Below are 24,763 nucleotides of genomic sequence, written 5' to 3'. Positions count from 1 at the left end.
GCAAACTTGGCAAATAACCTTCAGTGAAGATTTTACCTGTGTGGAAGGGGCCTTAGAGTCGTAGTTCAACACTCAAACCATGATACCATGTTGGTTCTCTTTTTACCAAATACTTTCACATTTAGAGATCACACAAATATGTCTTCATTAGGCCATTCGTCCTTGTTTAGTTCTGTCATCTAGTATATGCTGTGGAAACTTCCATAGTGTATGCAACCTCCTAGGTAATGCCTAGCATCTCTTGTTAACAGAGCTCCAATGGCAAAGTTTTATCTATGACCGGGGAGGAATGATGGCAGATGGATCTCATGTTACAGGCTCAGTGCTAACTTGGGTTACATTTTGCAAAGTTTAAAGCCCTGAAGCTTGAGTAAGCATCTTTGTAAAATAAATTGTTTATGAAATATCAAGGACATAGGCACTGACTGATTCTGGGCAGAAAGCCAACCTAACTATAAACAAAATTATAAAGGGATAAATGGCTTGAAAGGGAACCAAAACAAATGATTGTAATGAACCAGGGGGTTACTAGTATCAGATGGCTGATGCAATCTGATGGCAAGAACCACTTGCCTCTAGGTATTACCTGACCAAGTAAAGGTTAGTAAGATCTGATTAACTAGAAGACTGTTGTTTATGTTAGAGGAAGCTACCAAATATCTTTGATTTGATTGAGCGGATAGAGATTATAAAATTGGCTCAGGGCAGACAAGAGTTCAGGCTGACTTTGAGTGTCAATCTCCGACAGTTGTGTGTATAATAACTTTGTTTCTAGCTGATAAAGGCTCAGACAATAAAGATAAGATATATGAAAAGAATGTATTTCTCATTATGCTTGTACTGGATGATCATCTTCCTAGGATGCCTGCATGCATCTTCCACAGATGTTATGTTTAAGATGTTAAGTTTAGGTTCCTCTGTGTGCTCATTATAAAGATGATTCCTAAGGAAAAGGATAAGATATAAGGGTGAAGTCCTTATGAACATATGATGCCTTACCTACAATGTAATGAGATGAATGTAATGCGCCTAAAAACTGAACAGTCTCTGTTCCTCCCTGACAAGAGTGCATATGTGTATATCTATAACTAAATTCAATAAAAATGAATAACAGAGCCCATTCATTTCCCCATATTTCAAATATAAGAGTACTTTAGTGAAATGTTAATGGTAACTCTGCCTGTTTGGATCACAACATTGTGAATATTGCAATCCAAAGTCAGGAGTCCCAGAGTCACCAAAAGATGATGAGAGGGACCTCCAAACAAATACATTGAAAGATGTCAAAGAAACCTCACTTCCTCAGTGTGGTGCAGTGGGTTAAACTGCTGAGCTTCTAAACTTGCTGACAGAAAGGTAGCCGGTTCAAATCTGGGGAGAAGGGTGAGCTTCCGCTGTTAGCCACAGCTTCTGCCAACCCAGCAGTTCAAAAACATGCAAATGTGAGTAGATCAATAGGTACCACTCTGGCGGGAAGGTAACAGCGCTCCATGCAGTCATGCCAGCCACATGACCTTGGAGGACCTATGGACAACGCTGTCTCTTTGACTTAGAAATGGAGATGAGCACCAATCCCCAGAGTCGGACACGATTAGACTTAATGTCAAGGGGAAACCTTTACCTTTATTATGATGATATCTCACTATAGAAAGTTCCAAAGTATATACAGCTTCCCAGAATTACTACCTGGCATTTCCTGTTAACAGTAGTTTATTTGTGACTGGGGAGCAATGGTGGCGGGTGATTCCAGTCTCATTGGAGCAATTAATTTGTTCTAGTTTTAATCTGAATATATGAGCCATTCAGGGTTGGGAGTCTACTTGAGGATTTTGGATATTTTCTTTAAAGTTCATACTAAAATCAAGAGATGTGTCTATTGATGTGGAAACCACTAGATACAATGGCTCCAAAATTGCAGACCATGGTTTCCTTCCAGCTTTGGCACTGAAGATCTATTACTGAGAGATGTCAGCCATTAATTCCACAAAGGCTGTGTGTTCTTCCCTAAGCAATGGGAGTGACTCTCGAGGTTGGTGCTCATCTTAATTTCTAAGCCAAAGAGCCAGCGTTGTTCATAAACGCCTCCAAGGTCATGTGGCCGGCATGACTGAATGGAGCACCGTTACCTTCTCGTCAGAGCAGTAACTATTGATCTACTCACATTTGCATGTTTTTGAACTGCTAGGTTGGCAGAAGCTGGTGCTAACATTAAATACTATATCATCAGTTACATCTTCAATAAATATTGCTTTTTATATCCAGATGGATAAATGGGTGGCTGGCTGGCTAGACAGACAGAAAATGTATCCATCACATTTTCTTCTTGAGATATAAACTGGGACTCTGGGAGATCAGGGTATGAAGCCATACTTTGCAATGGAAATTCACTGAGTGTTCTTGGGCAAATCACCCGTTCTTAGCCTAAGAGAAAGGCAATCTCCTCTGAAGAAATCTTGACAAACAAACCTTAAGATAATGTTGCCACAATTCAAAATTGATTTGAAGCCACATAACAGCAAGCTAGCAAGGACGTTGTAACATAAAACGGCTATTATTGAGAAATTTGCCTTGCATCTACAATGACACTGGCTTCGACACATAAGATAGCTCAACAGTTTGCGGAGTGTAGTAGAATATTAGAAACTACACCAACACCTCTTAAAGGTTCTGCTAAGTTCTTTGACCACCCTTCAGTCATCAATATTGTGGAGTGTGGAGGTAGCTATAGTGCTTTATGCAGACAAGTAACATCACACATTCATTTTAATTGTCTGATGACAAATTACCTGGATGCATCCAATACTATATGCATCTATTGATTAAGCTTAATTCAAATGCCCTCCCAGACTTCTACCACACGAATGATCAGGACTCACTGGAAATAATTCAGCTGACAATTTCAAGATTAATGGCTTTCCTCCTTCTTTTTCAGAGTGTTTTAGCATTTTTAACAGATGACTGTCCCAAAATATTCAATATGGTAACCTTGGAAAGCTAAAGTGTTGCAACCATAAAGTGTAAGAAGCCCAAATAGCTGAAAATTAAAACTGGATGTAATTGATCTAAGATATGCACATATTAAACACCAAATGTGTGTTTTCAAAGATTAATGTGATTGCCAATGGATGTTGATTTTATTGGTAGGCTGTGTAGACTTTCCCTAGAGTTTTGTTAAAATGGAATTGTTATTCATTAATGTATATGTGGTATGATTGTTAATGTTGAGAAGTTCATTGTTGTTTAAAACCATGTTGGGTTTTTGGAAAAGTAGTGTGCAATGTGGATGGGCTGTATTCACCAGTGCATGGGCCTAACTCAGGGCACCCACAGCCCAGATTATGGCTGTAGCCCAGTGTTTTCCCTTATCAATGTGAAAAGTTGATGATCAGATTTTTGATAGAATTTGTATGTGACTAGCTGTGCCCAGCCACGCGTTGCTGTGGCGAAGTCTGGTGGTATGGGAAATAAAGTATTGAGGAATTGGTGGTAGTTAAGGTAAAGGGTAAAGGTTTTCCCCAGACATTAAGTCCAGTCGTGTCTTACTCTGGAGGTTGGTGCTCATCTCCATTTCTAAGCCGAAGAGCCGGCGTTGTCCGTAGACTCCTCCAAAGTCATGTGGGATGACTGCATGGAGCAGCGTTACCTTCCCGCCGGAGCAGTACCTATTGATGCACTCACATTTCCATGTTTTTGAACTTCTGGGTTGGCAGAAGCTGGGGCTAACAGTGGGGGCTCTCTCCGCTCCCCCAATTCAAACCTGTGGCCTTTCGGTCCAGAAGTTCAGCAGCTCAGCGCTTTAACACGCTGCGCCATCAGGGGATATTATTTCCTAAAGGTTGTGAATATACAATATTTCTGATTGGTTTTTTTTGTTTGTTGGAGTCAAGTATGAATGCTGCAATTAGGAAAAATGATTAGGATGTAATGGCCTTGCAGCTTTAAAGCCTGGCTGTTTCCTCCCTGAGTGAATTTTTTGTTGGGAGGTGTTATCTGGCCCTGATTGTTTCCTGTCTGGAATTCCCTTGTTTTCAGAGTGGTGTTGTTTGCGATATTTTATGTGCTTCTACTGTCTGTGGCCCTGAGAAAACAGGATTTGCCAGACTTTGATGATGGGAATACTTTGTTGGGAGGTGTTAGCTGGCCCTGATTGTTTCCTGTGTGGAATTCCCCTGTTTATTTACTGTCCTGGTTTTAGAGATTATATTGTTCTGCATTATTCTATCCCAGTAATTATTTCATATTAAAGAAGAATCTCACTTATCCAACATTCGCTTATACAATGTTCTGGATTATCCAACGCAGTCTGCCTTTTCATAATCAATGTTTTTGTAGTCAGTGTTTTAAATTCATTGTGATATTTTAGTGGTAAATTTGTAAATACAGTACAGTAGAGTCTCACTCATCCAACATAAACGGGCCGGCAGAACGTTGGATAAGCGAATTTGTTGGATAATGAGGAATTAAGGATAACCCTATTAAACATCAAATTAAGTTATGATTTTACAAATTAAGCACCAAAACATCATGTTAGACAACAAATTTGTCAGAAAAAGTAGTTCAGTACACAGTAATGCTATATAGTAATTACTGTATTTATGAATTTAGCACCAAAATATCACGATATATTGAAAGCATTGACTACAAAAATGCGCTGGATAATCCAGAACGTTGGATAAGCGAATGTTGGATAAGTGAGACTCTACTGTAAATACTACATAGCATTACTGCGCATGGAACTACTTTTTCTGTCAAATTTGTTGTATAATATGATGTTTTGGTGCTTAATTTGTATAACGATTACCTAATTTGATGTTTAATTGGCTTTTCCTGAATCCCTTCTTATTATCCAACATATTCACTTATCCTGCCGGCCTGTTTACGTTGGATAAGTGAGACTCTACTGTATATTTCTAATCTTATATTATCTGCTCAGAACTGGATTATATGAGGCTCCTTCTTCACAGCTGTATAAAATGCCCACTGAAGTGGATTATATGGCAGTGTGGAGTCAAGATAATCCAGTGCAAAGCAGATAATATAAGATTATAAATGGGTTATATAGCTGTGTGGAAGGGCCTTGAATCTACACTGCCATATAATCCAGTGCAAATTAGATAATCTGTGGAAGAAGTCTAAGTGAAGCCTAAATCTGCCTGTCCCCTAACTGAAACCTGGCTGTCCCTTGGTTGCTAGGCAACCAAGTGGGCAGAGATTAGCCCTCTAAACTGGCAGCAATTGGATAAAAAAAATTATTGCTCTCCCTCTAATTAGGACTTTATTTTTCTTTTCTTTTTGTTGTATCAACCTTGAGGCGTGGATGATGGGTTGTGTTGTCAAATTTTGAGGTTGGGGGGCCTGTACTTTTGTTGTTTTGTGAATTGCCGTGATGCCATCACTCTTTTATATATATAGATTATTTAGAGGTCTTGATGTACATGAGTAGTAATTACGGCCTTAATCACTACTAGGATTTAGTGACTCGCCTCACTTCTGTACTTTATGGGACTGATACTTATACAGCCGTGATTTTCTAAGCCTGCTGGGTTTTATAATATTTTTAATTAAGAGGGGTTTTATTGTTGTCTTAAGTAAAATTGTTAGGTTAATTTTATTGTTACAATTTTTTTATCTTTTTGTATTTTGTTGTATTTGTATATTCTTCTATTACTGAGTGCTTTCTGTGAGCCACACTGAGACCCTTCAGGGAGATGTTGGCGGGATACAAATAAAGATTATTATTATTATTGTAGATACCATGGAACTCAACTGATCTTCATTCTCAGATGCTATTGGCCTTTCATTGGGAACTACCCTGAGATAGTTTTCTGCATCCTGTGCCAGAGGAACATCAGGTCATAGTCGGCAGAAGAAGTCACAGCATTGGACTCTAAGATCAGATGGTGCCAGATGGTAGATCCAACACCACTGGATGATATAAAGTTCCCAAATCAGCTACCTTCTCTTGGTGTTGACAATTTGTAACTTAGGATTACAACTACATCTCTCCCTGTGCCTGCAAGTTACCATTTTCTAGCTTGTTCACTTTCAACTTGCTGACATCTTCACTCAAATTCTCCGTTTTTTTCAGACACTTCCAGCCAGTAGTTACATGGTTGAAGTAGGAATCATGTGTCCAGATGTTTTGATCAAAAGCTCCCATTAATCCCAATAGCACAGGTTTCCTTTGACTATGGATTGGAATTACTGTCTATGTTTTAAGTTATTTTAACTTTTGTAAGATGTGTTATTATATTATGATTTTATTGTGTTACTGTTTTTATTGATGTAATACTGTTTTGGGCTTGTCCCAGTGTAAGCCGCCCTGCGTCCTTCGGGAGATGGAGTGGGGTATAAATAAAGTTGTTGTTATTATTATTATTATTATTATTATTATTATTATTATTATTATTATTTTCTGTCAGGAGCAATTTGAGAAACTGCAAAGCGCTTCTGGTATGAGAGAATTGGCTGTGTGCAAGGACGTTGCCCAGGGGATGCTCAGATGTTTAATGTTTTACCATCCTGTGGAAGGTTTCTCCCATGTCCTCGCATGGGGAGCTAGAGCTGACAGACAGAAGTTCACCCTGCTCCTCAGATTCGAACTGCCAACCTTTTGGTCAGTAGTCCTGCTGGCACAAGAGGTTAACCCATTGCGCCACCGGGGGCTCTTAATAGCATAGATGAGAACTGTGGGAATTGTACTCTAAAGCAACTGGAAAACAACAGATTGGTAGTCTACCTAAATCTCTCCCACCTCCCTTCATATATCAAAGTTATATATTTCTCCTTTTCTTGTTCCCTACAGCACAGTAACAGTGTTATTGGGGGCAACAAACCAAGTATGATTGCTTAAAGTGTGAAAAATGTACAGAATCAACAAGATAATATGTGAATTTCTTTGCAGATAGCTGTGATATTTCAGTACATTGCTAGACCTTTACTTTAACATAATCTTGCAGTGTTTGTGGAAATGTATCTTGTCATGCCGTGGTTGTAGATGTGAACAATACTCTCTTACTGACTTAAGTGACTGCGCTTTCTTTTGGTTTTATAATAACATTGCTTGATTATTTGTATGTAAGGTACACTCTGTGATATTTCACAGATGGGAATTGGGACCGATGCGGCCAAGGAACAACAGACTTTAGTCACGATGGCCAAGGTTAGTAATGAGAAAGGACAGACAAGCTAGGAGAGGCTACAACAGCATGCTTTTGCCCGATCCTGAAAAATTCTGTCTTTTCTGTTCTCTCCCCCCAACCCCTGAGTTAACTGGGTACAAACAACTTCTGCACTGTAAATTAAGTTTGCAGCAATAAGATATGCTGAAGACAAAAAAAGGAAAGCAGGAGGAGAGGGCACAAACTGGGACATTTTTAAAGCAGCTGAAAATTGGAAGGATAAAGGGTTAATTGGGATTGTTTCTAGCAAATCAGAATTTTGCCCGCTTCAGTGTCAAAATACACTATGAATGTGTGTTTTCAGATGACAGAAAGGGAAGACAGATTAATCAAGAAGCAGACGTATTTTAATAGCTGGCAACATGTACTAATATTGGCGTGAATATGAAGGGGAAGATAACTTTGCGCTGGACTTCTGCCAGCTAGGGTGTTTGTTATCTTAATTCTCTTCCACATGAGATAATATATGTATAAACAGAGCTGTATAGTCTAATATCTTAATTTTTAAAAAGTACCAAGCTATTTGTCTTAGCCAACAACAGAAAGATTTCCAGCATTCCATATCAGATTTCAGGATTTCAGTATTTATTTTAAACAGAATAGATGGGAATAATGGAAATTGCAGGAGTGCCTGGTGGTGCAGTGGATTAAACTGCTGAGCTGTTGTACTTGTTGACCGAAAGATCAGCAGTTCAAATCCGTGGAGTGGGGCGAGCTCCCGCTGTTAGCCACAGTTTCTGTCAACCTAGCAGTTCAAAAACATGCAAATGTGAGTAGATCAATAGGTACCACTCTGGCAGGAAGGTAACAGAGCTCCATGCAGTCATGCCGGCCACATGATCTTGGAAGTATCTACGAACAACGCCAGCTCTTTGGCTTAGAAATGGAGATGAGCACCAACCTCCAGAGTTGGACACAACTAGATTTGATGTCAGAGGAAAACCTTTACCTTTACCTAATGGAAATTGCTAATTGTAGGCAGAAATGGGGGAGATGTAATTCAACAACATCTGGATGGTTACAACTCCTATAATCCTTCACCTTTGAGAATGCTGGCTAGAACTGCTATGGGTTGCAGTCTAATAACATCTGGAGTTTTTGTTGTTCTGTGACTTCCTAGTAATTGCCAACTTAAGGAAACTCTAAATGAATATATCACGGGGTTTTCTTGGCAAGATTTGTTCAGAGGGGGCTTGGCTTTGCACTCCTTTAGGGCTGAGAGGGTGTGACTTTCCCAAGGTTCAAAGTGGAGATTTGAACCTGTTCTCCATAGTTGTAGTGCAGTGCTCAAAACATTTCATATCTAAAGTGCCTCATCTTTATTTTAAGAGATAAGGGAAGTGCTAGTATTTATGCTTCAGCAACAAACTCGGAGCTCATTTCAGCTTCAAGAGAGTTATATCGTGTTCTTATCTTCATTTATCAAATGCAGGACAAAGCACTGGAGTCCTTTTTTGTTTTGTTTTGCTAGAAGGTTCACTAGGTGACTTTAGGCATTCCATTCTCTTTCAGCTGTAGTCTCTTATTTAACAAGGTATTTGTAAGGCTCAAAGCTACGTTCTATATAAATTAACAGGAAAGTGAGGTTAGAATTCAAGGATGTGATCACTATCAGCTGTGTCTCTAGTGTTCTGCAATTGCATACAGCCTTGCACCTGCCCAGAGCAACACAGCCACCCACTCTTCCAATTGCCTACTGCTCTCACCAGTTACAAAACAGGTGATAGGATCAAGGAACAAGGGATTTGATCACTGTGGAGAGATAAAGGAAATACCTTCCTCTTCAACAAACCAAAAAAGACATATGTAGGTATAAGGTCATCTTATACTTCTGCGTGTCACTAACATGCTACTGGCTAATACATGACATAATGTTGTTGTAGATTCTGCTCCCATTGTGTTCTTTGGCTGGCAGTTCCTATGGTAAGAAAACGTGGTGCATCAAATGCTATGTTGGCTTTTACAGGTTACTGGCTTAGAGTGGAAGTAGAACTGCTTTTTCTTCATATTGCTGTGCATTAAAACACCAATTTTGGTGGCAATGATCTGAATGTCTGGAGGCACAATGTCAATTGAAACCAAAATATTTTTGTTATATTTTAAATTGAGATTATGATGTTGTTATTCAATGTCAATTAATGATGTTAACAAATATGAACCCATCTTTGAGTCTTTTTAAAATTTAAAAGTACAGTAGAGTCTCACTTATCCAACACTCGCTTATCCAACATTCTGGTTTATCCAACACATTTTTGTAGTCAATCTTTTCAATACGTCGTGATATTTTGGTGCTAAATTCGTAAATACAGTAATTACTACATAGCATTACTGCGTATTGAACTACTTTTTCTGTCAAATTCGTTGTTAAACATTATGTTTTAGTGCTTAATTTGTAAAATCATAACTTAATCCCTCCTTATTATCCAACATATTCGCTTATCCAACGTTCTGCTGGCCCGTTTATGTTGGATAAGTGAGACTCTACTGTACTAGAATGAAAATGTTCTAGAACAGTGGTTCTCAACCTGGGGTCCACAGATGTTTTTGGCCTTCAACTCCCCGAAATCCTAACAGCTGGTAAACTGGCTAGGATTTCTGGGAGTTGTAGGCCAAAAACATCTGGAGATCCCAGGTTGAGAACCACTGCTCTAGAATAACAACACAATTGTTTGCTCCACATTGCATCTTACACTTACATGTGTTGAACACTCCTGCAAAGACCCAGCATTGGCCATATCGTACTGGTTCTCTGGAACTGTGATACTCCAACAAGATGTCCACACTGCCAGTCCAAGCTGATGGTGCAACTCCGTAATCATAAACATTGGACCATGACCCGACAATCACACCCTCATCATCTTTAGCATTAATCTAAAGGCAAAAAAGATTTGCAATAATACATGTAATATATATTCATATATAAGAATTCAAGTTTCACAAATAGCCAATTGAGATGTGAGAAGTACTACTTCATTAGTTCCCTGCTGAAAAACAAGTTGTTAATTAGTAATGGTAATAAAATTCAAGAAGTCATCAACAAAATATTTCCCTTAATTATAGCCTGAGTAGCTTCTGAAGACCTATCACAGCCTTCAGAGAAGACCAGGAACCATAGGAAGGTAGCCACAATCTGAAGCCTGTTGACTTCTGAATTCAGGCTAGTTTAAATCATGGACTGTTGTGATATTTGAACTTATGGATTATTCCCAGGTGCTTATCCTTAAACAGTGAGGAAAGGGACAGAAACAATCTAGAAAGGGGAGGGGAATTATCTGTGGTATGCTTAGTTGTCTAGAGCAGTGGTCCCCAACCTTTGGTGCTCCAGTTGGGCACCAGAAATTCCAGCCAGTTTACTAGCTGTTAGGAAATGTGAGATCTGAAGTCCAAAACAACTGGAGGACCAAAGGTTGGTAGCCACTGATCTAGGGGATGAGTTGAGTTACAGCAGCAAACCCTGGCTAACATGCACCATGGCTTATGTGAATGCCCTGCTACTGGTACATATTGAATTCCATTTGTTCTTTCATGATTTGGTACAAAACTGGAAAATCTCAACACGCTATTCTCACATTATGCTATAGACTCAAAACTCAGTTCTTTGTGGATTCCCTATCACATCAAAGTGTTCATGTGGTTCAGCCCCAAACTACCAACATTTATGCACTAATTAAAATGTCCTAGAGAGAAAATGTGACCTATTTTTTACAAGAAACCTTAGACATCAAATTTCAAGGATTTATTCCAGTTTTACGTCCCTGTAATTCCATTTGTTTAAGAATCATTCCTTCTGAATATGGTGTATGGATAAAAAAAGGCTTACTGTGATTAGCCCATCAAGAAAAAAAGAAAGATTTTTCTTGTCTAAGTTTGCTTGAGGTAAGGTTGGATGAAGTAAGAGTTTTGCTGACTAATGACTAAATGGATCGCTATTAGTGAGCAATACATTTCCTCCCAGCAATTTGAAGCAAATCAGTGGGGGCCGGGTAGAAAAGTTTCCTTGTAATTATGTTAACACCAAGCTGCTGTTCTTGCCAAATAAATCACAGCTCTCATTGAAAAGCTTTTGGCTGGATTAACTACTGGTTTCTAATTAGAAAATCGACTTCTTGTGAACCCTGAGATAAGTATGCAGCAGGAAAACCTGAAGGGGTTTCAGGGTGAGACCCTAATCTGTTGTCAAAAATAGGTCATAGCATAAAAAGTCATTACTGTACCAAACAGTACTTTGATAGTTACATGTTGCTGTCCAGAAAAATGAAAAAACCCATGTGCAGCAACTTTTCACTGGCCAAAGAAAGGACTAAAGAAAGCCTGTAGTTCGTTCAACCTTTCTCCACCTCCACAATTATTAATAGATCTTCATATAGATATGTGGATTGAGTCTCCCTTACCGAGAAACCTCCAAAATTCTCCTTACCGAGAAAAACCTCCAAAATTTAAACCTTTTTGCTGCCAGCTGCCCACATTCACCATTGGAAAAAGAGAAATATCACTGCATCACATGCATTAAATAATACTGAGCCATCCACTTGAGAAACAGCAACCTACTGTGTTCATCACATGACATAGGCTTCAAGTGTAGGTAGAGTTATCTTGACGGGCTTCCCATGCTCCCCTTCTCTTCAGTTTTAGAGCTAGAGGCCAGCTCTGCCACCATTTCTCGCTACTGCTTTCCCCTTCATTCGAGAAACCTACCTTGTGCCACTGCTGAGGTCTCTTTGTCAGAGCTAGGGGCAGACCCACAGTGGGATCCTTGGTGCAAGGCTAGAATGCACTGCATTCGCTGGCGGCTTGCTGAGGATTGCCCTCCATTGTGTTTGCTGGTGGCCTTGTTTCACAACCATGCAGGCCCAGAAAGGCACTGGCATACGTAGGTGCTTTCTGGGCCTGCACACCACACATGCACTCTCTTTCCAAGGAGAATGCATGTGTGGTGTGCAGGTCCAAAGCACCTGCACCTGCAGGGCCTGCAGCTGAGCACCTTTTACTTGGCGCTCGGCTGCAGACCCTGGCAGTGCCTTTCTGGGCCTGCACAATCATGGAGCAAGGCCACTGGCAAACACAATGGAGGGCAAGCCCCGGCAAGCCGCCAGCAAACACGGCACATCCCAGCCCCACGCCAAGGATCCCACTATGGGTCCACCCCTAGCTCCGATGAACAGACCTCAGCACTGTGGCGCAGGCTGGTGAGCAGCCAGCCAGCTGCAGCCAGCTGTAACAAATTACTCTGACCAAGAGGTCATGAGTTCGAGGCCAGCTCGGAGCCTATGTTTGTCTTGTCTTTGTTCTATGTTAAAGGCATTGAATGTTTGCCTTATATGTGTAATGTGATCCGCCCTGAGTCCCCTTCGGGGTGAGAAGGGCGGAATATAAATACTGTAAATAAATAAATAAATAAATAAATAAAATAGATTTCCCTGAGTGCGATCCCTCTTCTCTCCTCTATAACTGATGCCGAAAAGCAGGCTTGGAGCTAGTACCAGCTCCCACCTGCTTTTGTAATGAGTTTATTTTCATACCATGAGGGGCCTTCCCATTCCTTGTCTCTGAAGGAATGGAAGAAATAAAATAAACAAATGAAATGGGAGAAACAAATTTAATGCACATGACTAATATTCAGTCATTGAGAAACTAGAGCAAAATATGCTATAGCAGGATATCTCTAGTGCAAAGACAAAATTTTTGTAGTTTAATAAACTTCTCCCATGTGTTTATGATAGAACCAATGAAATGACATTTATAACCCAGGAACAAAAATCATAGTCCAGGAGAGGAGGTGTTTCTTTGCACAAAGAAAACGGGGGAGGGACAGTGGGCAGGAACAACTCTCTACAATGTGATGACAAATCAATTGAGAACTCCTGAATAAAATGAATAGTTTGATAGTGTGTGATGGAGGTAGGAAAATCATCCATTTAATTTCAAAAAGGAGTGTGCCTGGGCTGTATGGTAAACCTACTCTCCCAAATACGTGACCTGTCCTATGGGATGAAGTCATTAGTCACATGCTTAGCATCTGTGGAGTTTTTCCCTAATAAGGAAAGGGAAAGAAGGCAAAAGGAAGGGGGGCTCCACTTACACAAGGCCCTTTTGAAAAACAGATGTCCCAGACACTTATGCGTTTGCCTTTTGCTTAACCAGTCATGGTGCACAGTGGGCCAGGCACCTTGAAAACCAGGGTAAGGATGAGTGTGAAGTGCCGCCATTGGCTGCTAACTGTATACCACACAGAGATAATTTAAAAAGCCACTGCTTTTCAGTGATCCTCCAGAATCTGTTGTCTGAGGTCATGCTAGCCTTCTGAACTGTAAAACTAGGTCTTGCACTTTAAATTACAAATAAAATATATAAACAAAAGAATTCAGCATGCACCAAGGTGGAACAAGATTTGTAATGTATGAGTGACATATCAAGCCTGTACCCTTAGCATGTTCATTACATACCATTGCAGAGCCCACACGACTGATTTTCAGTGGATTCCATCGGCCTGAAAGATCCAGTTCTGCTCTGTCCATCACGTATAGGCAAGCATCCAAAACACCCTCTTCAAACTAAATAAAGATGTAAAAGGAAGCAACAGAAAATTGATAAAGTATTCATTCTGGAAAAGAGAAGACGCAAATGTTCTTTGCCTCAAAAGAGAAAGCAATTCAAAGTGCTGGCTTTGGCCTATAAAGCTCTAAAATGTTCCAGTCCAACTTACCTGTCTGAGCTCTCCCTATGAACCTGCTAGAGAATTAAGATCTGCAAGGGAGGTTCTGATTTCAGTACCACCCCCATTGCAAACGTGACTGGTGGGGACAAAAGACAGGGCCTTTTCCGTGGTGGCCCCTCGGTTATGGGACTCCGTCCCCAGTGATATCAGATTGGCCCCCTCCCTCCTGGTGTTCAGAAAGAAATTGAAGACCTGGCTCTGCAATCAGGCATTTGGATAGTGCAATATAAAAGGTAAAGATTTCCCCTGACGTTAAGTCCAGTCGTGACCGACTCCGGGGGTTGGTGCTCATCTCCATTTCTAAGCCGAAGTGTCAGTGTTGTCCGTAGACACCTCCAAGGTCATGTGGCCGGCATGACTGCTTGGAGCGCCCTTACCTTCCTGCCAGAGCGGTACCTATTGATCTACTCATATTCGCATGTTTTCGAACTGCTAGGTTGGCAGGAGCTGGGGCTAACAGCAGGCACTCATTCCGCTCCTAGGATTTGAACCTGGGACCTTTTGGTCCGCAAGTTCAGCAGCTCAGCGCTTTAACACACTGTGCCACCAGGAGACCAGATCAGCACAATGTAGCATGCAAATGACAACCTCAGGACTGGATATTCGTTTTAATGGTTTTATGATATCTACATGTTTTAATTGTTTATTATACTGATATATTCTATTTTATATTAGGTATGTGTGGCATTGAATATTGCCATGTGTTCACCGCTCTGAATCCCCTGCAAGTGTGAGAAGAGCGGGATAGAAATAAAGCTGATAATAATAATTGTGAGAGGTAAAATATATTAAAGTATCTAATTTAGCCATTTGTATTAGGATTGTACTGTGAAACATCCAACAACATTTTTAATACAAATGGTACTTTTAACTAAAATTGTCAAGTGCAATCACATACTCCAACACTGAGCCTGAGCTTTAGTAATATATTGTAGTGGACAACACTAGAGAGTTGTGCTTCAAATTAAATCTATACTATGTTCTACTCTGTCACTCTGAAGAGAGTCCACTGTCACACACCCAGCTGATTAATGGCAGGCTAGCCTTGTAAAGAGAGATGAGCATCAGCAAGTGGCCTGAAAATGCCTTCTCTGAGAATGAACTCTGATAAAGGACATTAAATTCCAGGATCCGATGGCAACAAGGACAGAAATAAATAGGGGGCAGAAGTGTCTAAACTGAGCAGAATTCATTATGGAAGAGCCTGCCCTGTTGTACAGTCTAATTTGCTCAGAAGAAATTGCATGGCAACCAAAAAATGACACGGTCTCTTTGAAAACAATTGTGGGGATGGCAGCAAAGGCTCATGAATTCAATTATGACCCCCTCAAAAGGTGATAAACAAATGAGACAATTATATTTCCATTGCAAAGTTGGATCATAGCACTACTCAAATCGTTTCCTGATGGATTCAAGTTTATGTCTGTTGCTTTAAAAATGCGAACTGGTCCAAAATAGCAACAATCAAATTGACCACGTTGCTGATTAGTTAACATACCGACATGAGGCTGAACTATTTAATGCAACTGCATCCAAGATGGACATGATGCATTTATCATCATTCATCTCCTTGGCTCTGTTATCTATAATTGCATTAAGTTTTCCCCTTTCCCTTTGGAGCCTAGCAGAAGCTCATTACTAAATAATGAGGTATAATCCTATAATGCGAACCTAAGTTCATCGTCAAGATCATCACCTTTTCAAAGGAGATGCTTCTAGAAGCAATGACATATTTTTTTCATTTTAATATTTATTTTAATTCATTCAGATATACAGTGTTCCCTCACTTATCGCAGGGGTTATGTTCCAGGACCACCCGCAATAAGTGAAAATCCACAAAGTAGGGACGCTATATTTATTTTAATATTTATACATTATTTTAGTAGTTATACACTATTTTAAGTCTTCATCAACCAATTGTGTGTTGATAAATTGCCTCCTTCCCCTCCCATTGCTGCTTGGGCTCCTTTTCTCTCCCTTCGGCTTCACCTTCCTCCCTTCCTTAGGCTATAAATTGTAATTTTTATGATTTATAACAGTCTTTTAAAGTTTATTGAAAAACTGTGAAACAGCGAATCCGCAAAAAGCGAACCGCAAAGTAGTGAGGGAACACAGTACATACATTTGTAAGTGTTTGTTGCATACAGTGCAATACTTTCCAGCTATTTGTCTTTCATAATCATTTCTCAGATAATATATTTTCAATAAGGGGTCTTCTATTTGAATAGTACATATGTATTATATGCTCCAAATTAATATCCATTTCCTCCTTTTCTACAGTCTTATAGCTTCATCTGTGTACATTTTTAGATTAATTTTACATTGAGATATTGGATAAAATAACTGTACTCTTAAGAGGAGAACCTATAGAGAACTTTGTTAATGAATGGCAACCAATGATCCAATATCTCAATGACATCTTTTTAAAAGGAATGCTTATTCAAGGGATTGGTCAGAAAATCTAACCTCAGCTGGGAAAGTCCTCGCAAAAATCCTTGCAAACCGCCTTCTACCTGTCTCAGAAGACACCCTCCCAGAATCCCAAAATGGTTTCTGCCCCTCCAGAGGAATAGTGGACATGATCTTCACTGTACGACAGCTCCAAGAAAAATACAGGGAACAAAATCAACCTCTGTTCATGGCATTCAAAATGTGGATGGTCTACAGACATCACACTCAACTCACGGAATGATTCCACAAGCATGGGCTCTGAAAAATCCTGCAAATCTCTTGGGAAGACATACGGACAAATGTCAGCATGCTGAAGGAAGCAAAGACCACTATCATTGAAGAGATGTTCCTACACCATCAACTCTGCTGGACTGGTCACGTTGTCCGAATGGCCGATCACTGTCTCCCAAAGCAGTTACTCTACTCCCAACTTAAGAATGGAAAACGGAATGTTGATGGACAGGAAAAGAGATTTAAAGATGGGCTTAAAGCTAACCTCAAAAACTGTGGCATAGACACTGAGAACTGGGAAGTCCTGTCCCTTGAGTGCTCTAACTGGAGGTCAGCTGTGACCAGCAGTGAGTGCTGTAGAATTCGAAGAGGCACGAATGGAGGATGAAGGGGAGAAACGTGCCAAGAGGAAAGCGTGTCAAGCCAAGCATGACTGTGACTGCCTTCCACTTGGAAACGGATGTCCTCACTGTGGAAGAACATGTGGGTCAAGAATAGGGCTCTACAGTCAGCTATGTACCCACTGCCAAGACACTACACTCGGAGGGCCATCACACTCGGACAACGAGGATCGCCTAAGTAATCATGCTAAACCAGTGGTTCTCTACCTGTGGGTCCCCAGATGTTTTGGCCTTCAACTCCCAGAAATCCTAACAGCTAGTAAACTGGCTGGGATTTCTTAGGAATTGTAGGCCAAAACACCTGGGGACTCACAGGTTGAGAACCACTGTGCTAAACTAACGGCTTGATTTTGATAACCCAGTTGTGAGTTGTGTATTCTAGCTGTAAGAGGAGGTTTTATTCCCAGAAATTAATGGACCATTGAAACAGTATCTAGATTTAGGTGGATCAAATGCCAGCCACAGAATGTAGGCAAAACGTCTGGAGAATATGCTGTTGGAACACGGCCATACAGCCCAGAAACCACACAATACCCTGGTGATTCCAGTCATGAAAGCCTTCAATGGTGTCTTGGTCATTTGTGGTGTGTGTCTAGACCAGAAGTATCAGAATCCTCCAAGAAGACTGACATGTGTACTTGCAATTATGAAGGTCATCACATGTCCAACATACACATTTATGGTATTCAAAAAACTACTGAGTGGAGCCTGCTGCCTAAATCAGAGAACATTTCCCATTTGAAGTGATAATCCATCCTTCGTTAAAGGTGGCAGTGGTCCTAAAATTAGGAAGAGTAATGTATCTTAGTTTATATGGGGGTGTATTATTATTATTATTATTATTATTATTATTATTATTATTGACTCAAAGACACTGTATGACACAGCAAACAAGATATATATGCTGGATTTATTTTATTGTATGACACAGCAAACAAGATAGATATGCTGGATTTCGTTTCACAAAATCACAAGTCGAACACTTCCCAAGTGTCTAGTTCTGTGTGATGTATTTTTGGATGATACGCGCAGATCCCAGTAGGGTGGCCTTTTGCAGTTGACAGATCGTAATTTTGTCAATGTCTATTGTTTCCAAATGCCGGCTGAGATCTTTTGGCATGGCACCCAGTGTGCCCATCACCACCAGGACCACCTGCACTGGTTTCTGCCAGAGTCTTTGAAGTTCAATCTTGAGGTCCTGATAGCGGCTGAGTTTTTCCTGTTGTTTTTCGTCAATGCGACTGTCACCTGGGATGGCGACATCAATGATCCAAACCTTTTTCTTTTCCACAATTGTGATGTCTGGTATGTTGTGTTCCAGAACTTTGTCAGTTTGGATTCGGAAGTCCCACAGTATCTTTGCATGCTCATTTTCCTTTTGCAGGTTTTATGCTGGAATTATTATTATTATTATTATTATTATTATTATTATTATTATTATTTATACCTCGCTTTATCTCCCCGAAAGGGGACTCAACTCAGTGTAGCATCCTCCACCTTGTGCTACATTTCTCCTGAATCTCCTAAACTAACCTCCCATGCACTCCCTGTACATTGGGGGAGACTACTTCATCACCATGGCTAAAATAAGGCTGTTACTCATTTGGTTAAATTCTGTCCATAGGTCATGGGGCACGACTTTGTTCTTTTCCTGCAAAATGTACAGGATCCCCTCATGAGTTACTTATGGACTATTTAAAATCTTTCCTTTGAGCAAACAGGATGAAATGTGGCATTGCTGAACAATTACACCCTTTTTTAAACCATGTCACTTACACTTCTGTCCTAGTTAAACAGGGGAGTCCAGCTTTGGCGACTTTCATAGGTGATCTGGATCTGAAAGATGACAGTAATTTTTTTTCTGCTCAGTATGTTGAGGGTGCTTTGATGACCTATTTACATTCATTTTGTCAGCCTGGTTTGACCAGGTTGCAGAGGTGTCAGATCTGACTGTCAAGTGGTTCATTTTCTCTCAGGATAAACTCTTGGGTCATCATTGCAATGCCCGCTCACCTCTCTGCAGTTGATCTATGACGTTCCACAAGGCTTGGGTTTTTTTTATCACTTATGCTGCTTAATATCTATAATCTAGAGGAAGCTGCTGACAGAAATCATCCAGTGCTTTGCTGATGGGTATCATAAATAAGCCAATACTGTTTCCCTTGAGTTCTATATTTCATTCGCTAAGCATTTAGAACCAGCTTTCTCACTTCTTGAGGCTATAGTTTTCTCAGTTCTTGAAGTTGAAGCTGAATGGATGAGCTTAAACAAGCTGAAATTGAATCTAGACAAAATGGAGGTGCTGCTACAAAACTTTAGTGTTGTAGAGAAGGTCATAATTCTTTTGATAAACGGGGTCAATAAAAACCATATCTGATAACGCTAGAAATGGAGAGGTACATCTGGAACCACTTTGCTGCTGGTTAGAGAGGTACAAGCACTAGGCAAACACCCTGTTATGAAGATAGTCCTCTTCATAGAGAATAAGGATGTCAAGATACCAGTGGGGAGCTAACCAACAGTCCGAGTTTAAGCCAATTAGTCCAAATGAGAGGCAAACAATAGCAGGATAACAAAACAGAGAAGCCGAGTGTCCGTTCAATGGTTGAAAGTCAAATACAAGAGTGCCCAGAGTCCAAACTAAATCAGAATCCATAAGCCAAAGTTGAAGTGTAAGTCCAGAGCTCAGGAATACAAGGTAGCAAGAGTTTAAGTTCATAGCTCCTAGCACTGACATTGCAGTCAGCAACAAGGTGCTACATTTGAGCTCCTTACATTCTAAGTATTCATGTATTCCCTATGTCTGGCTAATTTCTTTGTTAATCTCAAGGACTTGCAAAGCTGAGCCTTCTCTCTTTGCAGGTGCATGAAAGTTGGGACACTTAACCCTTCCACTGCTTGCTCAGAGGGGTTTGCTGGACCTTGCTCTATGGGCTAAGAAAGGGTAGTAGCTACTTTAATGTGTTCTACTTCTGAGCTTCACCGAGGGAGCTGCTGGACTCCATCTTCAACACTGGCCCTTCAACCAGCAACTTCTCATCCTCACGATTCATGATATCCACAACAAGGGTTCTTACTATGCTGATCTATGGCCAAGAATCCCCATTCTTATATAAGAGATGTATACATCTATATATATAAAAGAGTGATGGCATCAGGGCAGCGGACAAAACAACAAATCTACAGGCCCCCCAACCTCGAAATTTGACAACACAACCCATCATTCACGGCTCTAGGTTGATACAACAAAAAGAAAAGAAAAATAAAGTCCTAATTAGAGGGAGAGGAATAATAGTTTTTATCCAATTGCTGCCAGTTTGAGGGCTAAGCCCCGCCCACTTGGTCTCCTAGCAACCTACTCAGCCCAGGGGACAGGCAGAGTTAGGCCTCACTTAGGCCTCTTTCACAGATTATCAGATTTTAACTGGATTATATGGCAGTGTAGACTCAAGTCCCTTCCACACAGCTATATAACCCATTTAGAATCTTATATTATCTGCTTTGAACTGGATTATCTTGACTCCACACTGCCAGATAATCCACTTCAGTGTGCATACTAAACATAAAGACAACCATACAACAGACATTCAATTCCACCACTACCTCAACAATTTCTCACCAACACCACCAGACAATGCCACAGCAACGTGTGGCCGGGCACAGCTAGTCTCTTATAATTACATCTCCTGATATTACCTTGCCAGATCCTCCTTGGAAGCCAACATGGCCATTTCCAAATTCTCAGAGAGTGAGGGAACCAGTGGTAATGTGTTTGTGCATTCTGTTTTAGTAGAACATGGTATGACAGCCACCAGCAGAAACCTCCAGCATGCCTGGAATATTCCTACAGGGAACATCCTTACAGAGAGTCCATCTAAAGCAGTGTTCCCAGCCTTTGGTACTCCATATAATTGGGACCAACTCCCAGGAGCCTAAGCCAACTTGGCAAACTCTGAGGAATTCTGGGAACTAAAGCCCAAAACACTGATAGAAGCAAAGATTGGTAAGCAAAATGGCTGGATACTTTGCTGTTGATCTCTCTCCAAAAACCTGGAAATGACAATGTTTGAGAATCTGCTGGGCTTACAAGGTGGGCTTTGAGTCACTGCATGGTCAGAAAAGGATTCTGATTTATACAATGATGGAAAACATGAGTTGTATGCCATAAGGAAGATTATAACTTACTAACAGGATGCTACCCTGTTTCCCCTAAAATAAGACATCCCCAGAAAATAAGACATAGTAGAGGTTTTGCTGAATTGCCAAATATAAGGCCTCCCCTGAAAGTAAGACCTAGCAAAGTTTTTGTTTGGAAGCATGCCCAGCGTCTGCCAAACAGAACAACAAAGCATGCAGGATTGGTAAATGTACATACCATAGCGTGTTGTACATGGAAATATTGGTAGTAACAAGAAATTCTTGATAGGATTCACAGTTTGTCTGGTTATGTCGGTTTGTGATGACAACTACTGTACAGTGTATAATAAATGTTCATTTTTTGTTCAACAATAAATGTGAATTTTTCTTCATGGAAAAATAAGACATCCCCTGAAAATAAGACCTAGCACATCTTTGGGAGCAAAAATTAATATAAGACACTGTCTTATTTTCAGGGAAACACGGTAGTCCATGTGATTGCAACTTTGAAAACTTGTTTCTGATTGCCTATCATTGTGTGATTATTTTCTGACAATTAGCTTTGATGTGTTGTCGAAGACTTTCATGGCCAGAATCACTGAGTTGTTGTGAGTTTCTGAGATGTATGGCCATGTTCCAGAAGCATTCTCTCCTGATGTTTTGCCCACATCTATGGCAGGCATCCTCAGAGGTTGTGAGGTATATTGGAAACTAGGCAAGGGAAGTTTATATATATCTGTGAAAGGTCCAGGGTGGGAGAAAGAACTCTTGTCTGTTGGAGGCAAGTGTGAATGTTGCAACTGGTCACTTTGATTAGCATTAAATAGCCTTGCAGCTTCAAAGCCTGGCTGCTTCCTACCAGGGGGCATCCTTCGTTAGGAGGTGTTAGCCGACTCTGATTGTTTCATATCTGGAATTCCCCTGTTTTCTGAGTGTTGTTCTTTATTTACTGTCCTGATTTTAGAGTTTTTTTAATAATCTGGTAGCCAGATTTTCTTTATTTTCATGGTTTCCTCCTTTCTATTAAAATTGTCTACATTCTTGTGGATTTCAGTGACTTCTCTGTGTAGTCTGACATAGTGGTTGTGAGAGTGGTCCAGCATTTCTGTGTTCTCTAATAATATGCTGTGTCCAGGTTGGTTCATCGAGTGCTCTGCTACAGCTGACTTCTCTGGTTGAGCTAGTCTATAGTGCCTTTCATGTTCTTGGTTCATGTTTGGGCAACCCTGTGTTTGGTGATCCCTATGTAGACTTGTTTATCCACAGCTTCATGGTATACAGTAGACTCCTGCAGAGATGAGAGGATCCCTCTTGTTTTTTGCTGAATGTAGCATTTGTTGGATTTTCTTAGTGGGTCTGTAGATAGTTTGCAGGTTGTGTCTCTTTATCAACTTCCCTATGCAGTTAGCTTTGACCTTATGAATGAGAGACCTCTAAGACCATCATAAGTCCTAATCAGCTTCTGCAAATGAATGACGAAATGTTCCTTGACTGAGTCTGTCTACAGGTAATGTTTCTAGTCCTTTTCACTTTACTGATCATTATCATCTTTTACAGTGAAATATGGTGTCTCATATTGTATCCAAAGGTAAATAATCTCAGGTTAGTAATTTTAGCGTGTAGTGACAGTGCAGGCTAGAACCCATTTTTCTTTTAAGAGCATATTTCTTCATCAAACTGGTCTTTGAAGATCACCCAGAATCTCCAGCTAGTGTTAGTACATTTCTTGTTAGATGGTGGTAAGAAGAACCATATCACATATGCCCCTTGATCAATAAATAGTCAAGGAGCATAGATGTACGAAAGCTGCTAAAGATGTGTGTGGACATTGCACAAAGATGTGCATGCCTCTTGTACAACATATGAAACAAGACAAACACAAGTCATGTCATCAATACTATTCTAGTTTTTCAGGTTTTTATCACACTTATCCATGTTGCATTGGAAATCAACAACTAATATTTTTGTGGGATTAGTTTATTACTGATGCTCTCTATTTCACCCTTGCTACATTTGTACCTTAGTATCACCATTTACCAATACCTGTACCTTGCTCTCAGTTTATGATTGGTTTGTCTATTTTTATATTTAAAATGTAGATGTAATAGCGCAATAACAATGTCGTTTTCATATGACTGAAACAGTATCATTACCATGTCCTTTGCAACTGCCAAGATCTTTTCCCATAGAAGGTGACACAGGAAACCAGTTCAAAGCAGATAATGTGGATTTTATAAAAGGTAAAGGTAAAGGTTTCCCCTGACGTTAAGTCCAGTCGTGACCGACTCTGGGGTTGGTGCTCATCTCCATTTCTAAGCCAAAGAGCCAGCGTTGTCCATAGACATCTCCAGGTCATGTGGCCGGCATGAGCTGCATGGAGCGCCGTTACCTTCCTGCCGGAGCGGTACCTATTGATCTACTCACATTTTTGCATGTTTACGAACTGCTAGGTTGGCAGGAGCTGGGGCTAACAGCGGGCGCTCATTCCGCTCCCGGGATTTGAACCTGGGACCTTTTGGTCCGCAAGTTCAGCAGTTCAGTGCTTTAACACACTGTGCCACCAGGGCCCCCTGGATTTTATATAGCTGTGTAAAAGGGGCCAAAGAGATGTCCCTCTCCAAATGATCTTAATGCTCTAACAGGCTGCCAGATTAAGCAGCAGAACTTCTACAAGTGCCAAAAGGACTCACCTGGCCATAATTCCAGCTTCTGGATCTGATATTTTCAGGGTCTCCATAGAAAATAACCCCAAGGTCATTCAGGACATATTCTTGCCTTTGTTTTTCATCATCCAGATAAACGAGATCCTCTGCATTAGAATTTATGTATAAAATATGCGTTAAGGCTACATATAATAGATGCCAGGATTTTATACAGCAAAATGATATGATAATGAGTAAAAGCATCCATCTTTTTCTTCTTCTAACATACCAATAGGATGTCCATTTTACCCACACAATACCCCATAATTTGAAACCAGGTACACTTCAAAAAAAGCCCCCCCCCCAAAAAAAAATGGGGGGAGAAGGTGAAATGCCATCTCCTAACTATTTTGAACAGGATCTGTAAAGCATGATTAAAATGTCACCTCTTATCAAGCATTTTATGATTCTGCATTGCTAAGTTGAAAAATCGGAGTGCCGTGATACAATTATGCACCTGTGAAGCAGATCAAAAAGCAACTTCAGGACTTCTTAAGCTTCATAGAAAGCAATTTGGTGTCGAAATATTTAAAGGTAAAACCAGTTCTGGGCTTTAAAAAAAATGAGGGGAAATTACATGCCCTAGAGATTGAAGACACAGTGGCCATTTCTGTACGTAAGGCAAGCTTCTAAAAAGCCATTTAAATGATGTGATTGTTATGGATGGACTCCAGGAGGCTGGATTTGCTTAATGAGAATTAGCTCTTTGGGATTTTTTTTTCGGGGCCGAAACAAAGGAAACTGATCTGCCATGTGTCACTGAACTCCAGTTCCCATCAGCTTGGAAAGTATAGGCAATTGACAAGGATTGTCAAACCATATCTGGAGGAAGGAAAGTTCCCCATCTTTATTTTAAAACACAAATGCGGGTATATATGGCCCCTTCCACACAGCTGAATAAAATCTCACATTTTCTGCTTTGAACTGGAATATATGGCAGTGTGG

General features: G+C 40.4%; 1 protein-coding gene across 1 annotated transcript in view; it reads right to left on the bottom strand.

The window, feature by feature from the left end:
- The window catches only part of f13a1 (coagulation factor XIII A chain), a 149,305-nt gene that overhangs the window by 61,003 nt on the left and 63,539 nt on the right, over positions 1 to 24,763 (bottom strand). Inside the window, exons 5-7 of the mRNA XM_062977690.1 lie at positions 23,807 to 23,925; positions 13,625 to 13,732; positions 9,878 to 10,052 (exon numbers count right to left, since the gene is read on the bottom strand). Of these exons, the coding sequence (XP_062833760.1) occupies positions 9,878 to 10,052; positions 13,625 to 13,732; positions 23,807 to 23,925 (402 nt within the window). The remainder of the gene's footprint in view (positions 1 to 9,877; positions 10,053 to 13,624; positions 13,733 to 23,806; positions 23,926 to 24,763) is intronic.

The sequence above is a fragment of the Anolis carolinensis genome, chromosome 4 (genome assembly GCF_035594765.1).
Source record: "Anolis carolinensis isolate JA03-04 chromosome 4, rAnoCar3.1.pri, whole genome shotgun sequence".
NCBI lineage: Eukaryota > Metazoa > Chordata > Lepidosauria > Squamata > Dactyloidae > Anolis > Anolis carolinensis.
Note: the sequence above shows the minus strand (reverse complement) of the source record. Positions and strands in the feature narration are given on the sequence as shown.